The sequence below is a fragment of the Mytilus californianus genome, unplaced genomic scaffold (genome assembly GCF_021869535.1).
Source record: "Mytilus californianus isolate M0D057914Y unplaced genomic scaffold, xbMytCali1.0.p SCAF_5, whole genome shotgun sequence".
In the NCBI taxonomy this organism is placed as follows: domain Eukaryota; kingdom Metazoa; phylum Mollusca; class Bivalvia; order Mytilida; family Mytilidae; genus Mytilus; species Mytilus californianus.
In genome coordinates this window covers 29,022,082-29,045,461 of record NW_026262701.1, presented here as the reverse complement: position 1 = coordinate 29,045,461, position 23,380 = coordinate 29,022,082, and the positions used below count along the sequence as shown (strand labels likewise).

Sequence of the window (23,380 nt, the reverse complement as noted above, 5' to 3'; positions counted from 1 at the left end):
TGAATTGGATTTAAGCAATTATAGGTCACTGTACAGTCTTTAACAATGAGCAAAACCCATTCTGTATAATTAACTATAAAAGGTTACTGGTGCTGATATAAAATCCTCACTTACAATTATCTCATGATTCTCATTAATTTCAACTAAATAAAATCTGATTCCCATCCCATGACTTGGATACAATCCTTAAAAGTTTGATCAGACTGTTCTTTTCTTAAATCTTCATTTCTATCTAGTAACCCCTCTCATCACTGCAGTCTGTGCCAAAAACCACTAGCCCTAAGCCTGTGACTAGTAATAATTGGTATGGACTTGTGCAAATTTTCAAAAAATAGGTTTAATAGACATGTTGAATATTTTTTTTAATGAGCTTTTGGACTACACAATGTAGAAGATATTAATGTTTTTGGAACAGACCCTGAAAGATAAGGTTCATTTTATAATATTGCTGTCTACAGACACATTTAGCATAAGAATGTGTATACAAGAAAATGTCTTTAAAGTAAATGTGACAAGTTAAATTAATGTACTTTTATTTTATCTATGGTCATACATGACTTATTAAACGTAGTTTATGGTTGCCAAACACCTATTTATTGATTGTGTTGATAATAACTTATCACTTAAATGTATCCATGCAACACTAAAGATGCAAGAGTTTGAACTTTAAAGTCAGACTTCATGTTACATTAACAGATACTTAATGCTCTTACCAGCTTTAAAAAACATATATTTATAGCATGAACACTTTAGTTCAAACATGAACTTGTAATAAATTGTCAAGCATTTATTACATAGGAACTCCCATGACTCTCTTTCACAATGTACTTTATTATGGAGCATTATAAGCATGAAATAATTGAGAAAGCTTAAAAGGTTATAAAATCAAACAGCCAGCGACGCCATGAGCATATGGTATAATTTGACTCTGTTCTACTTTCAGGAATTTGTTAAAAAAAAAGAATGGATTAAAAATAATAATACCACTTGATTTTTTACCCAACTGAAAATGCCAGCAATTGCTGGATTCTAATAATAAATATTCATATACCTATAACTCTATTTCTGCAAATGTGTTAAATCTTGTTTTGAAGCTTGTCTTCATAGAATCAGACATTACACAAAATTATTGTAAAGAACATGTACAGACATCATTAAATGCCACCTGGAGTATCTTTGAGATGTCAGAGACTCAGAGTACAGATAGAAGGATTGTAAACGAAAATATATTTGTCTTTGAAAGGTGTATTGAAATAAATTGTGAGTAATGGAATCAGAACATTAATTGACTTTATATTGGTTTTGATTATATAAGTAATTATGATAATTGTATAGCCCAGTCAGAGACATGCCATGATAATTCTTTGTGATAGTGGTACCATTCTCATCTCAGTGGTATATTTATATATTGCTACTTCTGTTTTAACTTTGGATAAATCATCCTTCTTTCTCCTGTATTCAATTACAACAATGTAGTTCACTGACATATTTCCAAATCAAAATGTTTGTAGGCTTAGGAAAATAAATAAAATGAATATCTACATTGTATACCGCAATCCCACTGTACATGCTGTATGAAATTGGTACCTCTCTACATGTGTACAGGTTGTATGAGATTTGTACCACTCAGTGTACATGCTGTATGAGATGCATGAGATAGTTTGAGACTGGTAACACTGTACATGCTGTACAAAATTGGTTCCACTGTACATGCTGCATGAGAATGGTTGTGGTACCATCGTAAATGTTGGATGAGATTTGTACCACTCCCATGTACATGCTGTATGAGATTGGTGTACGTGCTGTGTGAGATTTGTACCACTCAGATTACATATTGTATGAGATGCAGGAGATAATTTTAGATTTGTACCACTATGCATCCTTGATAATTTTAAGACCAATATGCATGCTGTAAGAGATTGGTAATATAGTGTTTGCTTTATTAAATACATGAGATTTGTACCACTGTACATGCTGTATGACATGTACATGTATGAGACAGGTACCACTGTACATGTGTACATGTTGTAAGACATGTACGAGATTGGTACCACTGTACAAACTGTATGACATGTATGAGATTGGAGCCACTGCACAATATGTGTGAGATACCATTGAACATACATGTACATACATACTTTAAATAAAGCTAATACTAACAATGACCACTGCCCTTTCCTCGATCTTGATATCTATATCATTAACGGAAAGCTTAATACTAAAATATATGATAAAAGAGATGATTTTTCATTTCCTATCGTTAATTATCCATTTTTAGATGGTGACGTTCCCTTGTCACCATCTTACGGTGTTTATATATCTCAACTTGTACGATTCGCTCGTGTATGTAACAATGTTTTAGATTTTAACGAGAGAAATGTATGTATTACTGAAAAATTATTACACCAGGGTTTTCGATATCACAAACTAGTCAAAACATTTACTAAATTTTATCATCGGTATAAGGACATCATTCGTAAATATAGCTCAACATGCAGACTTCTTATACGTTCAGGTATTTCACATCCAATTTTTTATGGAAATATTCTTTATAAAGCACAAAAATGTCAGTATTCACCTCTGAAACTAACAAAACCTTTAAATAGACTTATTAAGAAGGGATATAGTTACGACACTGTTGTCAGGTCATTAAAGATTGCATATTTTGGCGTTGATATTGATTCACTTATAGGGTCTTTGCATCTGCACTAAACACATTTATTTAAAAACCAGTTGTTGGCATGACACGGGTTATGTTCTTCTCATATATGTTATGATGGTATGATACTAAACCCCTAACGGGAAGGATTGTGCCTGATATTCATATGATGAAGACATAATCTTTCAATCAGTTTAATTGAAGTCTGGAGCTGGCATGTCAGTTAACTGCTAGTAGTCTGTTGTTATTTATGTATTATTGTCATTTTGTTTATTTTCTTTGGTTACATCTTCTGACATCAGACTCGGACTTCTCTTGAACTGAATTTTAATGTGCGTATTGTTATGCGTTTACTTTTCTACATTGGCTAGAGGTATAGGGGGAGGGTTGAGATCTCATAAACATGTTTAACCCCGCCGCATTTTTGCGCCTGTCCCAAGTCAGGAGCCTCTAGCCTTTGTTAGTCTTGTATTATTTTTAATTTTAGTTTCTTGTGTACAATTTGGAGTTTAGTATGGCGTTCATTATCACTGAACTAGTATATATATTTGTTTAGGGGCCAGCTGAAGGACGCCTCCGGGTGCGGGAATTTCTCGCTGCATTGAAGACCTGTTGGTGGCCTTCTGCTGTTGTCTGTTCTGTGGTCGGGTTGTTGTCTCTTTGACACATTCCCCATTTCCATTCTCAATTTTATTTTTATGTACATGTTCTGTATGACATAAATGAGATTGATACCACTGTACAGGTGTACATGCTGAACGACATGTATGAGATTGGTAACACTGTACATGTGAACATGTTGTAAGAATGTATCAGAATGGTACCACTTTACAAGCTGCATGACATGTATGAGATTGGTACAACTGTACATGTGTACAAGCTGTATGACATGTATGTGATTGGTACAACTGTACATGTGTACAAGCTGTATGATACATGTATGTATGAGATTGGTACCACTGTACAGGCGTACATGCTGAACAACATGTATGAGATTGGTACCACTGTACAGGCGTACATGCTGAACAACATGTATGAGATTGGTAACACTGTACATGTGAACATGTTGTAAGACATGTATCAGAATGGTACCACTTTACAAGCAGCATGACATGTATGAGATTGGTACAACTGTACAACATGTGTGAGATTGGTACCATTGTAATTACTGTATGACATGTACGAGATTGGTAACATTGTACATGTGTACAAGCTGTATGACATGTACCGGTATGTGATTGGTACAACTGTATATATATGTACAAGCTGTATGACATTTTTGGATTGGTACAACTGTACATGTGTTCAAGCTGTATGACAAGTATGAGATTGGTGCCACTGTACAACATGTGAGAGATTGGTACCATTGTAAAATGTAAATACTATACTGTATGACATGTACGAGATTGGCACCACTGTACATGCTGTATCACATACATTTGTGATCATGTACGTTGTATGAGAATTGTACCACTGTACATGCTGTATCACATACATTTGTGATCATGTATGTTGTATGAGAATTGTACCACTGTACATGCTGTATGAGATTGATACAAGTGGCACTGTAAGTTTAATATCAGCTTAGACATGAAGCAGTTTGCATTATAAACATGTACTTTGTAGAAATATATAAAAATAACTGATTTGTTGAAGTATGTTCAGATAATCTCCCATACACTGAATGTCACTTTTCAGAAAATAATAAAATTCTATTTACCTGTGAAAACTAATATTTATTAGTAATCAATTGATAAGATCTAGCTATATTTTTTTTTCTGAAAGAGATTTCAGAAGGACGTGTTGTACATGAATACAGTAATAAAATAAAATTAATAAATATATAGCAAAAAACAAAAAAAATCATTGGACTCTAAAAGAGAAACCTAATCAAAAGAAATTTTTATCTTTTTTGGACAAAATATTTGTTCTAATACCTTTTTGTACTTCTTCATGAATAAAAACATGAAGAAGGGGAGTATTCATTGTTTACTGAATTTTACATGATAGTTTTTGAATAATCCTCTTAATTAGACAAAGTATAGTAAAATTTATCTTCCTGTCCAAATCAAAATATATCTTATACATATAAGAATAGTTGTCTCATTGCATTTTATAATGTGTATCTTTTATTCTGCTAAGCAGTCTATCAAAAAATACAATGTGCATATATAAACTGTGTGTGTATGTATCTTTAAAAATACATTATAATATTAGTGTTGTCAACGGTTAACCGTAGGAAGGACCGAATATTGAATACCAAAAACTCTAACCGTTTAACCGGACCTTTTTCAATTTTAATAGATTTGAATTAAATGTGTATTGAAATCATTAATACACTTTGTTCAATCTTAAAATGATCATCATGGTAATTAATTTGACAGATCAATTGTCCAGTATATTGATTGCTATTGTTAACCTTGAAAACATAAAATTAATTTGCACAAAGACAACTTGTCTATCAGCTCAGGGCAAGATCTTAAGTTAACATAATTACAAAAATGTAGCATACATGTATTTAGAACAGTTGTAGGCCAATTAAATTTTATGATTTACAACATTATTTCATTTTTTATTTAATATTTCGTAGACCTACATCTAAATTAGCCTACCCCATCGTCCAAGACTTTGTAATACTTTAAACGAAATGCCAACTCAAAAATGGTGAAATGCAAATGAACATGAATGGAATAAATGTATACTGGGTGGTACGAGTAACATGCTTAATCGTCTCAAATTGAAACACTCAACATTATTTTCTGAGACATCAGAAAAAATGAAACAATCAACGGTTTCAGACATTGTAAATTTGACGAGATCAAGAAGATTTTCATCTTCTCAATCTGAAGTTATTACAATCATCACAGTAGATACGGTTGTATTTCAAATGAAAAAGTAAAACTTCACCAGGAGTGCTAAAAAAACACCCATAAAAAGGAACTCTGTAGAAAATTGGTCTTCACCTAGATGTGTTCAATTTTCAACCTTTGTTATTATACAATTTAAGCTGTGATACAAGTAAAAGCAGTACAGTTTATACAATAAATTGGAAATTTTAGATTGAGGGACAAAATTTGTTACCTTACAGATGTTTTACCTACCATTTCATAAACCCTCAGATTTCAATATATAGCGACTTGATAAGACTCATGTGATTATGTGTTTATTCACCATACTCAGACATACAACTTACAATATGCTGCCGTTTTCCAATACAATATTTCTTCATCATAGAGTATGCCGCTTTGCTATGTATATGTGGGTCTTTTTGCATAAGTTGGGAGACATCCTGACCACAGTTTTCTTCCAGGTATTTCTTTCCCCCGGGATGTCTGTCAGCAAATTCTGTTACATCATAAACATTATCGGATTCAAAAATGACTATTCGTTCACTTTTAATCCTAGCTTGAATGTGAGATTCGACTATTTCAGCTGTCATCTTCTGATCTCGCAATGCTATAAAGTATGCATTGGTGTGGTTGAGTTATTCCAGTGAGGTCAAGGTAACGTTATCCAACCGGTCTAAAACTTCCGGTCATCTCAAAGCTTCTGAAGAAAATAAATCAAAATCTGACGATGAGAAGATATTCTATAGACATGGAATTATACCAGAAAAAAGAAAATTCAAAGGTGAAGTTTAATTATATTCAGCATCGTAATCACAAAGAAAGGTAAATTTAATCATTTTTAAACAGTAGTCTTTCGTCTGTTTTGAAATACTCCCCAAACAAAGATATCACCTGATACCACAACACAAATAAAATTACTCGTGAACTAGCACGTCTCTGCATAAACAAATCATTAAAAAGGTGAAAAAGTAATGACAATGATTAATCGACACGCATATTATAGACATCGGATGATAATTCATTGCAACATTTTCTTATTAAACCAAGAACATCTACATTTTTCAATATAAAAAGTTTACATTCGTCAATTTAAATTCCGTAAGTGGCCTGTTTTAATATGTGTTGCATACAAATTCTACATATTGAACTGTAAATAAAAAACAGATTTTTTTTACTGACAAACTAAACTAAATATGATTTAATCCTTAGAATATTTCATTTTAACATCTGTATAGAATATACGTTACACATAAAATGTGCCTACATAAAATCAAGGGATTGTATATTTAAATGGAATAAAAAAACGCGGTGGACTTCAAAGATAATTGTATGACACATCTCTGTTTCGGGCGATGTGTTAATTACATCCCGTGACTCTAACTGAGTTATCGAACTTGGCCATTTAGTATGACGCCAGTTTTCAAACTTTACCAGCGGTCACTGGTACATATCAGAGACATATAAAACAATATTATGTATTATATGTCTCTGTACAAATATAGTACTGATATATAAACTAAAAGAGTGATCTACAAATGTATGCCTTCTGAGTGGCTGATTTTCAATCTGGGTATACATAGATATAAGAAGATGTGGTATGAGTGCCAATGAGACAACTCTCCATCCAAGTCAAACTTTATAAAAGTAAATCATTATAGGTCAAAGTACGGTCTTCAACACGGAGCCTTGGCTCACACCGAACAGCAAGCTATAAACACAGTGTAGATACTATTCTGTATGCTATCCGGAAGTCGCGATTTTCGAAGCGAGAACTTTTTGGATCACATTTTAAATTTGATGGATATACTGAATTAAACGGTAAGTTGATCATCTGTACATTGCTTAATGATTAATTCAGCTGACATCGATATTCTCAAATGGTTTAGAATTAAATTCAGCACATTCATTATTCGTATCTTTGCCTTAATCAAGAGATTTTCAAGTGCATCACTAAGGAAAATCAGTCGCCCGGTGAACCTAAAAACAATCTTTTTACCCTCTTAGTGTACAAATTAACGTAAAAACCAGACGTAATTAACTAAATGAATAAAATTGAGAATGGAAACGGGGAATGTGTCAAAGAGACAACAACCCGACCATAGAACAGACAACAACAGAAGGTCACCAACAGGTCTTCAATGCAGCGAGAAATTCCCGCACCCGGAGGCGTCCTTCAGCTGGCCCCTAAACAAATATATATACTAGTTCAGTGATAATGAACGCCATACTAAACTCCAAATTGTACACAAGAAACTAAAACTAAAAATAATACAAGACTAACAAAGGCTAGAGGCTCCTGACTTGGGACAGGCGCAAAAATGCGGCGGGGTTAAACATGTTTATGAGATCTCAACCCTCCCCCTATACCTCTAGCCAATGTAGAAAAGTAAACGCATAACAATACGCACATTAAAATTCAGTTCAAGAGAAGTCCGAGTCTGATGTCAGAAGATGTAACCAAAGAAAATAAACAAAATGACAATAATACATAAATAACAACAGACTACTAGCAGTTAACTGACATGCCAGCTCCAGACTTCAATTAAACTGATTGAAAGATTATGTCTTCATCATATGAATATCAGGCACAATCCTTCCCGTTAGGGGTTTAGTATCATACCATCATAACATATATGAGAAGAACATAACCCTTGTCATGCCAACAAGTATATTTCAAGTGGTGGTAAAAGTTTCAACCAGATCTTTGAAGCCAGAAATAAGAAAATTACACTTGTTTGAATTTCTCACTGTACGATCAGTCTTTATTTCACTGTATTCTAGTGGTGATTTCAAAGTTATTTACGATACATTAGAAGGTGGCATTTTTCTAAATAACACAAATATATTTCAATAAATTCACATCCTGAAAACTAATGAAACATGTTTTAGCTTGATGGGGTGTACTCGACTTACTACATTAAGTATAAGGATATTTAAATGTTGCTAAAATAAGAGGAAGGTTTGTTGTATATATAAGTTTTAGAAATGTCCTCCGTTATACTTAAAATTGTACAAACACACAGATTTAATTGTTATATAAAAATGCATGTATTTACACACATTCGAGGCCGTACTGTAGCCTATAATTGATCACAGTTCCTTCACTTTGTTTTGGATGTAGAGCTGTCTCTTTGACACTCAATTGTACACCACTTTGTAAAGCGGGGGTTTATAGTGATAATGAAGTCCGTCTTTCCGTTGGACCGGTACAATATGTTTCGTCGGTTTTGTAAGTGCATCTCCTCATAAACCACTTAATATATATTGTGGGTTCCAGCCAGGAGAAAAGAGATTCCAAATATATGTTCCCATACAAATGCCGTCTACAAAAATCATCAGAAATATATTTGTATTGTCTGATGAAAGAAATTACACGTTATAGTTCCCTGGACAGTTCATAATATCACATAGACACGTATATACCTTCAAATTGCCGTTGTTTCTTTTTCAAAATCACGACTGGTCATACAGTCAAAAAATCTGAAATCGCTTCTAGAATACAGTCAGTTCTAGACTGATCGTACAGTAATTTATTTTGGGATCCTCAAGGAAAACATTTTTTTTTTTATGGGAAATACGAATATTCTGTTTAAATACGAAAAGAATATTGAAACAGTATATATTTAACTGTAAACTGATGCAAATATTTGCATTAAAAGATTATTCGCTTTGTACTACGAGAGCAAAATTGTCCATCGATTTCACTTTTTTCTATCAAGTTGGTGTGATGCACACGTATATTTTATATTCTTATGCATGTTTTTGTTACAGTTACTCATATTTATGATGCTATACATACCTTGCAGATGTTCAATGCACTTTATAGATATAGGAGTATACAAATGATGAGAAAAGTCACCGTAGGCAAAACCGTCCTGTTAGCCAGTTGGAAATCATCGCTTCGAAAATCGCGACTTCCAGATAGCGTACAGAATAGTATCTACACTGTGATAAAGGGCCCCAAAAATTACTAGTGTAAAACCATTCAAACGAGAAAACCAACGGTCTAATCTATATAAAAAACGAGAAACTATATGATTTACAGGCTCCTGACTAACCATCAGTTATCCTATCTTCAACAGCATCATAGTTGTCTCACCAACCAACAACAAGGCTTCAACAAGGTTCAAATGCTCCAAAAAGTACAAGGCCTACAACAAAGGCTAGACCAGCTTCAACTAGGGGTCGATAACTATGCACAACCTGTGCGACTACAACATCCAGCTGCAGCGCCGGTTTCCTTAACTCAACAGCGGATACAACAACAGGTTAGTGCGGTTGTTCATTAACAACTAAATTATCAAGAACCAAGGTTTCAACCGCCAAGTTCAGTACTAAGGACCCAACCACCTAATATGATTGGTCACCCAACATCAATGTTCCCGCCTCCTAGAGGTGGACCACCACAACAGGCACCAACAATTTTAATGCCTTACAACCAACAATACATACCTGGTTTAACGTACCCAAGTTTGTGTCAGCCTCACCTTTCAGTCTATCAGCCACAACCATTACACGTGCCTTATCAACAGTTGTCTATACCTGGCATACAGCAGCAACATCCACCATCAGGAGCACCTCAGCCACATTATAACCAACCTTCAGCAAGACCGAAGGAATATAATAGTGATAACTATGCGAGACAACGAAGAAGTGATCCTGGACATAAATATACAGGTGATTCTGACACGTCAGATGTTTCAGCAGACCGCCAGACAAGAAAAAAGCGAAGGTCAGAACCTGAGTACAACAGACCTTGAGAGGATCAACAGCGTGATTTCTCACCTATTAGGAGTGTAAGGAGTTCTCCGTTAGACCGTAGTCGTTATATTTCTAGAAGTTCCAGAGGGTCTAGTGACTCCCAATCAGAATCTGACACAGATGGGCGATGTTCTAAAAGCAGTCAGGAAAGTAGAAAAAAGGAGAAAATAGAGAAAAGACAATTTCTGTCCTCGATCCCTAGAACGCTCCGCTATAGTGGGAAGGGCAACTGGAAAGCATTTTATACCAAGTTTTCTGGTTATGCTAAAATTGCTGAGTGGACAGATGAACAAAAAGAGGGAACAGCTATGCTGGTGTTTAGATGATGCAGCAAGTGAGTACTACACCTTACTCCTAGAAAATAATAAAACAGCCAGTTTTACCGACATCATATCCAACATGAACAAAAGATTTGGTCATCAAGAACTGCCAGAAACCTCACAGGTTCTGTTCCAGACAAGTGCCCAAGGCAAAAAAGAGACCTTGGAGGAGTGGTCGGAAAGAGTGTTGTCTCTCGCCACTAGAGCCTATAGCAGGTATAGTGAACAACTGATGACTGAACAGGCAATCATGAGATTTTGCCAGGTTTGCAATGATACAGTTGCAGGAACAGAAGCCTGCATATCTAAACCTAAGTCCATGGACGCAGCCTTGGATATGATACGATGGTGTCAGCACACTAGAAAGGCAGTCAGTGCCATTCAAAAAACTGGCAAGCAAACAGATGAGTCTCTTTCAGAGAAGCCAGCTAACACACTAGTAGTTCTTGGTGTAGGAAGCTCCAAGTCCAGCATAGACAACCGTCTCTCAAGGATGGAGAAATATATGGAGAAAATGATATCAACAATAACCAGTTTGGTTCAGGAACAATCAGCCAAACGAGGAACCAGTCCTAGTTCTAGGTCACCTAACCAAGACAGATCTTCTAATTATTCGCCTAGACGTAATTATGGCCAAGGACGTGGGCGTTGGAATCATTCAGGTGACAGGAGATATACCAGACGTGGTTATTATAATAATGAATGCTTTAATTGTCATAAGCAAGGTCATTATATTAAAGACTGTTAAGACCTATATGTACAAGATACAGGAAGTCGACAGACAGGACAGAAAGAGCAAACATCCCAACAAGTATCTTTTAATGAGAATAACAAAGATGATTTTTATGATTCTGATGGAGTAGTATCAGGAATCAGTACAGTGAGATCACTAGGAGCAGCCAAACTCTTCAGAGTTGAAGTAGATATTGCAGGAAAGAAAGTACTTGCTCTAGTTGACTCTGGTTCTGAAGTTACTATTCTAAAGGACACAATTTTTGACACTTTAGAGGCTAATCCCTATGTTATCAGGGAGACCACCATGTATGGTGCTGGTACCAACATGACAATGACATGCAGGCTTACTAGTCCTATCAAGTTCAAAATTGGACATATGCAGTTCAATCAACAACTGTATGTAGCTCCAGTTTCATGTGATATGATACTGGGATGTGACTTTATCATACAAAACAAAGTTGTCATGAATATTGGAGAATTAATTTTAACTGTACAGAACAGGAACATGCCATTATTCCTGGGATGATAATACTGCTCATGAACCTAATGTCAATGTTGTTCATGGACCGAACACTTCAGATTCATCATTTGATGAGAAACCCAGTACAGAAGGGTCAACACAGAGGTTCCCAGCCACACATCTCAGCAGGCAAAGTGCTGATTTTCAATTTCAAACAGTCATTCCTCAAGTAGAGTCTAACCTAGGCATGATGGCTTCGACATCTACACACGTATCTGATGAAAGAAGAACACAGGAAGAGCCTGATCAATGTAGAGACAATAAAGATCAGTGCGGTACTAACAAGGTAGAATCAAGAGAAAACCTTGGGTTTTATACTTGTCCCAAGAGTGGGAAAAGAGAGAGGACATGTGTCGAAAGCCGAAAAGACCGTAAATGTCCTGTAAAGAACTGTCCAGTAGTTATAGATAGAAGGGACGTAAAACGACATTGTTTTGAAGAACATCTTTCTGAAATCTTTCAGACCTATCATTCCAAAAGACTAATGAACGACAGGGGATTTCACCAACATATAGAGCTTATGTGGTTATGCTCATTGGAAAATGGTTAACCAGGCAGGAAACAGTGACTGCCAAGGATTTGGTGAACTTCCTTAATGAGAAGTCTTTTGTGCCTCGTTCTACACATGTTACAGGGATACAGATGCAAATCCATCGTACAGTGTGTAAAGAGATGTGGTGGACAGATTATTTCAGATACAGTTTGAGACCAGTAAATAGCCCTGCTTGTTTACTCAACTGGAGAGTCCTCACTTCAGTTCTTAACTTTTTAACACCTGAACAACAAGATATGGTAGCCGAGGGATTTAACTACAATCCTAGAAATCCTCCAGAACCTGAGGAACTTTCTCAGATGAATGCCAGTTTCTGGCCAATGTTTGTAAATAAAACTCAAGATGAGTCAGCAATCCTTCAAAAAGAAGGGGAGGAAGACAATGTTCAGTCTGAACAAGAAGAACGTACCATAGTAATGGACGAAATAGAAGAAATTCACTATGAGAGTGAAAGTTTGAACACTGACACAAAAAGAGAAAATTGCAGTCCATTATTGCCGACAATGACACAGATGCACACCATACTCCGGAGAATGAAACCGCAATTCTCCTGGGACACCAAGTTTTACAACTAGCTGAATCCCAGGTAGAGCCTTCTTCTTCGCAGCTCAAGCCGATCCAGAGTCCTCAAGTTCCAATACTTGTAGTTATACAGTATGAAGGTTTGCAGTGTATGGCAAGGGTTAGTTCTATGGCAGAACTGTACAATGTGGTTACAGAACGGTTCCCTGAAAGTGGGAATGTTTCACTGATCTGTGAAGGAACAGTCTTAGATGATACTGAATGCTTTGACATGTTAGGTCACCGTCCTCACATTGAGGTGAGGCGCCTTCAGTAGTAAAATTGTCAGAACAGAACAGTTTTCCCAGATTGGGATTTAACGCCTATGAAATTGTGTTGAGTGTGAACCATTATTGTATTTTATGTGATTTTTATTAATTATTTACTTCACACTCTCACATGTAAAGTGTACAAATATGTTAAATAGTTGCAACCGATATTAAGAGCGGTGTCATGACCCTGATATTATGTAAATTGTAGTTATACATTGTACTAACTATTACAGTAGTAAAATAGTTAAATGTATCCTTATATAGAGGCACTTTATAGGTGGGATTTTTGACAAGAGTAAAATTATTTATGGTCATGTACATCCTTCCCAGTTATGGGATTACAGACATATATTATTTTGTCGGTTGTAAATTATGTATAAGGGTATACATATTAGTTAGTTTCATTTGGAAATTCAGGGCGGTATTAATGAACTTGTCATCAGGACTTTAAGATTGTTTTATAATTGTGCATTTATATTTTGAAATATGATTTTCGTGAGTTCAGGTCTGAACAGTTGATACATGTACATGCATGTTAACGTTACACAGAGTCAGGGATTTTAGACGTGTTGAGCACGCAGTTTATTGTCTTGATGGAGGGGGGTGTAGTGTAATTGCCCTGTAGTTCTACGGGGTTTCCCCAGCCTGTCACGAGGGTACTGGTACAGCACCGAGGGATCCGAAGAGACACATGACACAAGGGTAACAGTTGGGTACTTCCAGCCTCTATTTCGAGTGCATCTCTCTCTGACCGCGGGACGAGCAAGGCAAGGAGCCTGAGATCTAGGACCTGATGAGGTTAGCAGGGACTGACACCTAGTCGGAAGGTTAGGGCACTCTCACACTAAGCATAGCTTGTATTTGCCCCTGGGGCAACCGTAGAGCCCAGCGAGACAGGCCAAATAACACTTTAGTTTTACCAGCCCTAAATCAAAGGGTGTGGGCAGTGGATCCAATGATTGATCATTCGCTCTTGCAATGGGATGTTCGGTTACATATACATCCTTCCACCTTTTCGACTTCTCCGCCCCAAATTGTGGACAAGACAAAGGAGGAATTTAACATGATCTTTCTTATTGTTCCGTCTTGGTCAAGAAAACTTTTGTTTCCAGATCTTCTTCAATTGTCTTGCGCACGATCGCTTCATCTTCCCTTGAGAGAGGACCTGTTAATAAACTGGACCCCTGTTGTGTTCACGTATCGCTACACTAACGGTGCGGAGATTTAGATGGAATGGCGGACCAGTTTAACCCGTTAACTGTCTCAATTCCAGGGAAAAAGCTGCATCTGAGGTTGGATACACTACATCTCTAAACCCTCAGACAGAAGCATTTTCTGAAAAACCAACCAAGCGTTTCACAGGCACAGACCGACAATCCACATGCGCTGTCTATAACTCAAAATGCCAGGTCAATCTTCAGTAATTGGTGTTTTCAAGGATGATTGATCAGTTTCGAGTCTGTCCAATAACTATAGCTGAGTTTTGTCCACATCTCTTAGAGAAGACAAGGCTATAATCCTTCAACTATCAACGATTATAGATCAACTATTTCTAGTGATTTATTTTTACTTTGGTGTACCATAAAACTTTTCGCTTTCTATTTCAGAATCCTGTAAGTTTCTCAACAGACAAGTCGTCAGTTTCTCCTTTAACTAAAGCATTACTTTAAGCTAAGACTTACATTCCTGCTATACACAGTAGCTCATGTTATCGTGTACTCCTGTGTCATGTAAGAACATAGACCTGTATCAGGTATCGAGGCATAGGGTCAAATAGGCTGTTTGTTTCATTTAAAAAAGGTTATTTAAGAACTGTCAGCAAAAACAATTTCTGCTTGGATTTGTTCTACAGTTCTCATGGCTTATAACTTTATAGCTCTGTCGATTCGACTTTACTTTTGAATCTAGTTAAAGCTCACGAAATTAAAGCAATAGCTTCATTTTAACATTTTCAATACAGTTTCCATTTCTGAAATTATACCCTTTCGACTCTTAAAATTCCAAGAAATTGCAAATCCTTGTGAAATTCCAAGAAAAAAGTGACCCAAAATGTCGAATTTCTCATATATTGATGCAAATTCCTTTAATATTTCCATTTTTGAAGGTGCATTGATTTTTCACATCTTCTTTTTAGAAGATTTTAACGAATCTTCACAGGAGGGTGTAGTATTTTTTTATTGACGTTTGGCTACTTTTTTTCAAAAAGAGGCACTTGAAATGTTCTTTTCAACAACAAAAAATATTGAGTAACAATTATTTAAATTGGTGTTTATCCTTCATGGATTAAGTACATTTCCTGTTTTTGAATTAAAAACAAACACAGGGGTTATGAGTTCGAGTCCTGCATGTGGCAGGTGCGTTCGACTCTAATTTTAATTGATTTGGATTTTCATTTTTAACTCACCTGACCTGAAAGGTCAAGTGAGCTTTTCTCATCACTTTGCGTCCGTCGTCCGTCGTCCTGCGTCCGTCGTCCGTCGTCCGTCGTCCGTCGTCCGTAAACTTTTACAAAAATCTTCTCCTCTGAAACTACTGGGCCAAATTTGACCAAACTTGGCCACAATCATCATTGGGGTATCTAGTTTAAAAAATGTGTCCGATGACCCCGCCAACCAACCAAGATGGCCGCCATGGCTAAAAATAGAACATAGGGGTAAAATGTAGATTTTGGCTTATATCTCTGAAACCAAAGCATTTAGAGCAAATCTGACATGGAGTAAAATTGTTTATCAGGTCAAGATCTATCTGGCCTGAAATTTTCAGATGAAACGGACAACCCGTTGTTGGGTTTCTGCCCCTGAATTGGTAATTTTAAGGAAATTTTGCCGTTTTTGGTTATTATCTTGAATATTATTATAGATAGAGATAAACTGTAAACAGCAATAATGTTCAGCAAAGTATGATCTACAAATAAGTCAACTTGACCAAAATGGTCAGTTGACCCCTTAAGGAGTTATTGCCCTTTATAGTCAATTTTTAACCATTTTTTGTAAATTTTTGTAATCTTTTACAAAAATCTTCTCCTCTGAAACTACTAAGAAAATTTAACCAAAATTGTCCACAATCATCATTAGGGTATCTAGTTTAAAAAATGTGTCCGATGACCCTGCCCGCAAACCAAAATGGCCGACATGGCAAAAAAATAATACATAGGGTAAAATGCAGTTTTTGGTTCATATCTCTGAAACCAAAGCATTTAGAGCAAATCTGATGGTATAAAATTGTTCTTTAGGTCAAGATCTATCTGCCCTGAAATTTTCAGACCAATCAGGCAACATGTTGTTGGGTTGCTGCCCCTGAATTGGTAATTTTAAGAAAATTTTGCAGCTTTTGGTTATTATCTTGAATATTATTATAGATAGAGATAAACTGTAAACAGCAATAATGTACAGCAAAGTTAGATCTACAAATAAGTCAACATGACCAAAATTGTCAATTGACCTCTTAAGGAGTTATTGCCCTTTATAGTAAATTTTTTACAATTTTCATAAATTTTGTAAATTTTTGTAAATTTTTACAAAATATTTTCCACTGTAACTACTGGGCCAAGTTCATTATAGATAGAGATAATAGTAAGGAGCAAGAATGTTCAGTAAAGTAAGATCTACAAACACATCACCATCACCAAAACACAATTTTGTCATGAATCCATCTGTGTCCATTGTTTAATATGCACATAGACCAAGGTGAGCGACACAGGCTCTTTAGAGCCTCTAGTTTTACGAAGTTTGGTAGTTCTATCCAGCTTCCTCCATCAATAAAATACTGGACGCCGAGAAATAGCAAACAGTGCTGAGAGTGGCATTAAACACCAATCAACCAATCAATAAATTATACATATACAAATACCTTATACATTAATTGTACTGATCGGTACTGTTAAAGGGATATAAGCTGTCGAATTCATGTTCACCAATTTGACTCAAATTCTCATATTTGATTTAATTATCCAAATTACACTAAAATAAACAATTAACAATGCTTGGACTCGATGATATGTATCAACATTTCTTGTGTATTTTTGTCCAGACGTCATCTAATAAACTATTGAGATGACCTCTGAAGACTGCTGACGTTCATATAATCTGATATAAACATAAATATAAATATAAACAGATAGCGACCACATGCAATTGGACTTTTCTAGGTCCGTTTGATTTCATATTGAAGGTTAATAAGTATGCTTATCACCGTTTTCACCTGTATAAGAATGATTTTTTTGTGGATAGAATTAGTCAACCAAATGCATGGTTCGTCCTTGTTTCACTTTCCTTGTTGATATTCTTTTCCTTTTAATATCTGAATACATGATTAACCCATCTCCAGTTAAGGGGATCAAATTGAAGGTCATATGAATAGGGATTCTCCGATGTCAAATTATTCACTTGTAAGTGAATAATTAATCAGCAACAATTTTTGGCTTATTTTGACGAATTTGAACCAAATTGGCTGTTAAAATCATAATGCAACTTTATTAAAATAGCAATAAAATTGGGAATGAACAGATACATTTCATTGTCCAATATGCTCATGTTAAGAGTTATGCAAATTTGTAAATTGTTTCAATAAATCACTGATAATTGTAACTTAAGTTATCGACTAATTTCGGATGATTATTATACAGATTTTATTTTTTTGTCTGTCTTTAAAAGAAAATACATCTTGTAAATTCTTAATCTTTGATACATAATTTACAGTGTACTGTTATGTAGTGTAGATTAAAAGTTCTTATAGGTCAAGAATTGTGTACTAAGTTGAGTTATAAAGTGTCTGTTCAATTATGTGGTTCAAAAATTAGGTATAAACTGTAGTCAATTAAAATTGGTTATTTTACAGCCTATCGAGGACCACAACTCAGGAACATTAAAAGTGAAAACGTCAATATTGACCTTGACATCCATTTTGTAGTCACTAACAACATAATTACATTTGAAAGCATTGGTTGAACTGTTCATATTAAAGTTATGGCATGGAAACAACATAAAATGTAATTTTTTAAGGTTTTTTTATTATAAGAAATTGTTTTTTGTCCACTTTGGTGTACCATAAAACTTTGTGCTTTCTAGTTCAGTATCCTGTATGTTTCTTAACAGACAAGTCGTCAGTTGTTCCTCCGACTAAAGCATTACTTTAAGCTAAGACTTACATTCCTGCTATACACAGTAGCTCATGTTATCGTGTACTCCTGTATCTGTGATTTCAGGCATCGAGGCATAGGGTCGAATAGGCTGTTTGTTTGATTTATAAAGGTTATTTAAGAACTGTCAGCAAAAACAATTTCTACTTGGATTTGTACTACAGTTCTCATGGCTTATAACTTTATAGCCCTGCCGATTCGACTTTACTTAAGAATCTAGTTAAATCTGACGTTTAGATCAATAGCTTCATCTGAACAGTTTCCATTTCTGAAATTATACCCTTTCGACTCTTAAATTCCAAGAAATTGCAATTCCTTGTGAAATTCCAAGAAAGAAGTGTACGTCTTTTGATGTACTACCTGTACCGACAATCAAAATAATCGAAATCACTAGAAAGTTTGGAAGAGTTGTGTACATACATTTCAAATCATATTCGGTATGATGGTGAACAAACACTTTATAAAACATAATTGCATAAAGTTTAGAACCGGATAATTATTTTCTACAGTTGACGAGCTTAACGTGTGTTAATGTCATATGATCACTAAATTTGCATATTTCATTCTATTCAACTGAAATTTAATATTTTAAAAAATTACATTCACAGTTTCAAGTTTTAAGCTTTCAGTTTAAGAAATTAAAGAAACTAACAAAATAATATGGCATCTTGAAATGTTTTTACTTGTAGTCCCAGTAAAATTACGTACCTTGAACCAAAAGATAACATGACTTGAAATTAAAATCATTGTCTCCCTAAATGATAGTTGTAAATGGTTGCCTTTATGGGTATTTTAATGTTGAAACATAGATATGCTATTTGTCCAACCCCTCATAGTATGGTTTATTGAATTTCGATAAAAAATTAAATGGCACTGAAGATGAATAGTTGTAGGATGGCATAGAGTTATTTTCATTTACATTACATATATAATTTTTTTTTCTATTGTTCGAAAATGTCGAATTTCTCATATATTGATGAAAATTCCTTTAATATAATATTTCAATTTTTGAAGGTGCAATGATTGATTTTTCACATCTTCTTTATAAAAGATTTTGACGAATCTTCACAGGAGGGTGTAGTATTTTTTTTATTCACGTTTGACCGCTATTTTTCAAAAAGAGGCACTTGAAATGTTCTTTTAAACAACAAAAAATATTGAGTAACACCTGTATAAGAATGATTTTTGTGAATAGAATTAGTCAACTAAATGCATGGAATCTGATGTTTAGTAGTTGTCGTTTGTTGATGTGGTTCATAAGTGTAACTCGTTTCTCGTTTTTTTATATAGATTAGACCGTTGGTTTTCCCGTTTGATTGGTTTTACACTAGTAATTTTTGGGGCCCTTTATAGCTTGCTGTTCGGTGTGAGCCAAGGCTCCGTGTTGAAACCGTACTTTGACCTATAATGGTTTACTTTTATAAATTTTGACCTGGATGGAGAGTTGTCTCATTGGCACTCATACCACATCTTCTTATATCTATTAACAACAATTATTTAGTTGGTGTTTATCCTTCATGGATTAAGTACATTTCCTGTTTTTGAATTCAAAACAAACACCGAGATAATGAGTTCGAGTCCTGCATGTGGCAGGTGCGTTCGACTCTAATCTTAATTAATTTGGATTTTCATTTTTTTTACGAAGTTTGGTAGTTCTCTCCAGCTTCCTCCATCAATAAAAAACTGGACGCCGAGAAATAGCAAACAGTGCTGAGAGTGGCATTAAACACCAATCAACCAATCAATAAATTTTATACATCTACAATGCCTCATACATTAATTGTACTGATTGGTACTGTTAAAGGGGTATAAGCTGTCGAATTCATGTTCATCAATTTGACTCAAATTCTCATATTTGATTTAATTATCCAAATAACACTAAAATAAACAATTAACAATGCTTGGACTCGATGATATGTATCAACATTTCTCATGTATTTTTGTCCAGACGTCATCTAATTAACTATTGAGATGACCTCTGAAAACTGCTGACGTTCATATAATCTGATATAAACATAAATATAAATATAAACAGATAGCGACCATGTACAATTGGATTTTACTAGGTCTGTTTGGTTTCATATTGTAGGTTAATAAGTATGCTTATCAACCGTTTTCACCTGTATAAGAATGATTTTTTTGTGGATAGAATTAGTCAACCAAATGCATGGTTCGTCCTTGTTTCACTTTCCATGTTGACATTCTTTTAATAGCTTTTTCTCCAGTTAAGGGGATCAAATTTAAGGTCATATATGAATAGGGATTCTCCGATGTCAAATTATTCACTTGCAAGTGAATAATTAATCAGCAACAATTTTTGGCTTATTTTGACGAATTTGAACCAAATTGGCTATTAAAATCATAATGCAACTTTATTAAAATAGCAATAAAATTGGGAATAAACAGATACATTTCATTGTCCAATATGCTCATGTTAAGAGTTATGCAAATTTGTAAATTGTTTCAATAAATCACTGATAATTGTAACTTAAGTTATCGACTAATTTCAGATGATTATTATACAGATTTTATTTTTTGTCTGTCTTTAAAAGAAAATACATCTTGTAAATTCTTAATCTTTGACACATAATTTACAGTGTACTGTTATGTAGTGTAGATTAAAAGTTCTTATAGATAATTAAAATCAATATTTCTATATATCTACCTACTATTGAGGTCAAGAATTGTGTACTAAGTTGAGTTATAAAGAGTCTGTTCAATTATGTGGTTCAAAAATTAGGTATAAACTGTAGTCAATTAAAATTGGTTATTTTACAACCTATCAAGGACCACAACTCAGGAACATTAAAAGTGAAAACGTCAATATTGACCTTGACCTCCATTTTGTAGTCACTAACAACATAATTACATTTGAAAGCATTGGTTGAACTGTTCATATTAAAGTTATGGCATGGAAACAACATAAAATGTAATTTTTTAATGTCAAGGACAATAACTCCTGAACAGTAAAGGTAAAAATTATCAATATCGAAACTGACCTCAATTTTGTCATCAGTAACACCATATAAACATTTGAAAAGCATTGGTTGAACGGTCAATCTTTGACACATAATTTACAGTGTACTGTTATGTAGTGTAGATTAAAAGTTCTTATAGATAATTAAAATCAACATTTCTATATATTTACCTACTATTGAGGTCAAGAATTGTGTACTAAGTTGAGTTATAAAGTGTCTGTTCAATTATGTGGTTCAAAAATTAGGTATAAACTGTAGTCAATTAAAATTGGTTATTTTACAACCTATCAAGGACCACAACTCAGGAACATTAAAAGTGAAAATGTCAATATTGACCTTGACCTCCATTTTTTAGTCACTAACAACACAATTATATTTGAAAGCATTGGTTTAACTGTTCATATTAAAGTTATGGCATGGAAACAACATAAAATGTAATTTTTTAATGTCAAGGACAATAACTCCTGAACAATAAAGATAAAAATAATAAATATCGAAACTGACCTCAATTTTGTCATCAGTAACACCATATAAACATTTGAAAAGCATTGGTTGAACGGTTAATAAGTTATTGCATAGAACTGTTGGCAGCCACCTGACCACTGTACTCCCTTAAAAAAAAATAACTGGATTTTTCCTTTAAAGGAAGTCTTTAAGATAATAATATTGAGGTATAAAATAGAAGAAGGCTGAGTCTACAGCTGAAAATGCAGTAGTAACCACCTTTCTGCACAAATTTTAGTCTGTTAAGTTACTAGGACTTTGACGTTTTAAAAGCCGACCTCAAAATTAAAAGAAAATCAAGGTGTTCTAGATAATAAAATTGAGAATGGAAATGGGAATGTGTCAAAGAGACAAAAACCTGACCATAGAGCAGAAAACAGCCGAAGTCCACAAGGAATTGTTCTACTACAGGATATAACTAAGGTCTACAACAAAAGAAGGATGAGGTCTATAAGACATCAAGACTGAGTTTACAACAAATCTACAGAGCATGACTCAAGTCCATATAATAAATTTGAGGCTTGCAGCAGATTAAGACGAGGGTCTGCAACACACAAAATCATGTCCAAGGCTACAGTAAAAAAATAAAAAATAATGTGTCTGAGGACATGAATGCCCCTGGTCTCATAACATTTGCATGAGGCAGACTTAAGTTAGAGTGCAGAAAGGAAATTGGGACAGATGGAAAGACAAAAAGTCAAGGATTACACTTAATGCCCCCCGTCACCTACAGCGGGGGCATAAAAATCACGCCATATTATCAAATCAAAATTTGTTTGGTAAAATAGAGAATGGAAATGGGGAATGTTTCAAAGAGAACAACCAGACCAAAGAGTAAAATAACAACCGAAGGACACCAATGGGTCTTCAATACAGCGAGAAAATCCCGCACCTGGAGGCGGACTTCAGCTGGCCCCTAAACAAAAATGTGTACTAGTTCAGTGAAAATTGACGTCATACTAAACTCCTAAACATATAAATGAACTAAAATTAAAAAAACATACAAGACTAACAAAGGCCAGACGCTCCTGACTTGAGACAGGCGCAAAAATGCGGCAGGATTAAACATGTTTAGTGAGATCTCAACCCTCCCCCTATACCTCTAGCTAATATAGATTAAACAAACACACAGCAATACACACAGTAAAACTAGATAAAGAAGTCAGAGTCCGATGTCAGAATAGGTAAGAAAAGAAACTAAGCAAAATGAAAATGATACATAAATTAACAAAGGACTACTAGCAGTTACTGACATGCCAGCTCCAGACCTCAATTAAACTGATTGAAAGATTATATCTTCATCATATGAAAATCAAGCACAATCTTTGCTTTGGGTTCTTCTTTCTAATACAAAACAAAGAATTTTATTCCTATTTTTTTAATTTAAGAAAAAAATAATGACAACATATAGAAATCCTCTTGAAAAGTATAACATGCTGTTTAAAGTACTGACATGTCATAGATAGCACTTAATTCTTCTTTACTATGTTCATTTTAAACAACCAATATAAAATTAAGGCTAATATTAATA

The 23,380-nt window shown here is 34.6% G+C and overlaps 1 protein-coding gene across 1 annotated transcript in view; it reads right to left on the bottom strand.

The window, feature by feature from the left end:
* The window catches only part of LOC127702586 (fatty acid 2-hydroxylase-like), a 49,773-nt gene extending 43,614 nt beyond the window's left edge, over window positions 1-6,159 (bottom strand). Inside the window, exon 1 of the mRNA XM_052206857.1 lies at window positions 5,853-6,159. Within this exon, the coding sequence (XP_052062817.1) occupies window positions 5,853-6,098 (246 nt within the window). The 5' untranslated portion in view covers window positions 6,099-6,159. The remainder of the gene's footprint in view (window positions 1-5,852) is intronic.
* Window positions 6,160-23,380: the final 17,221 nt, after the last annotated feature.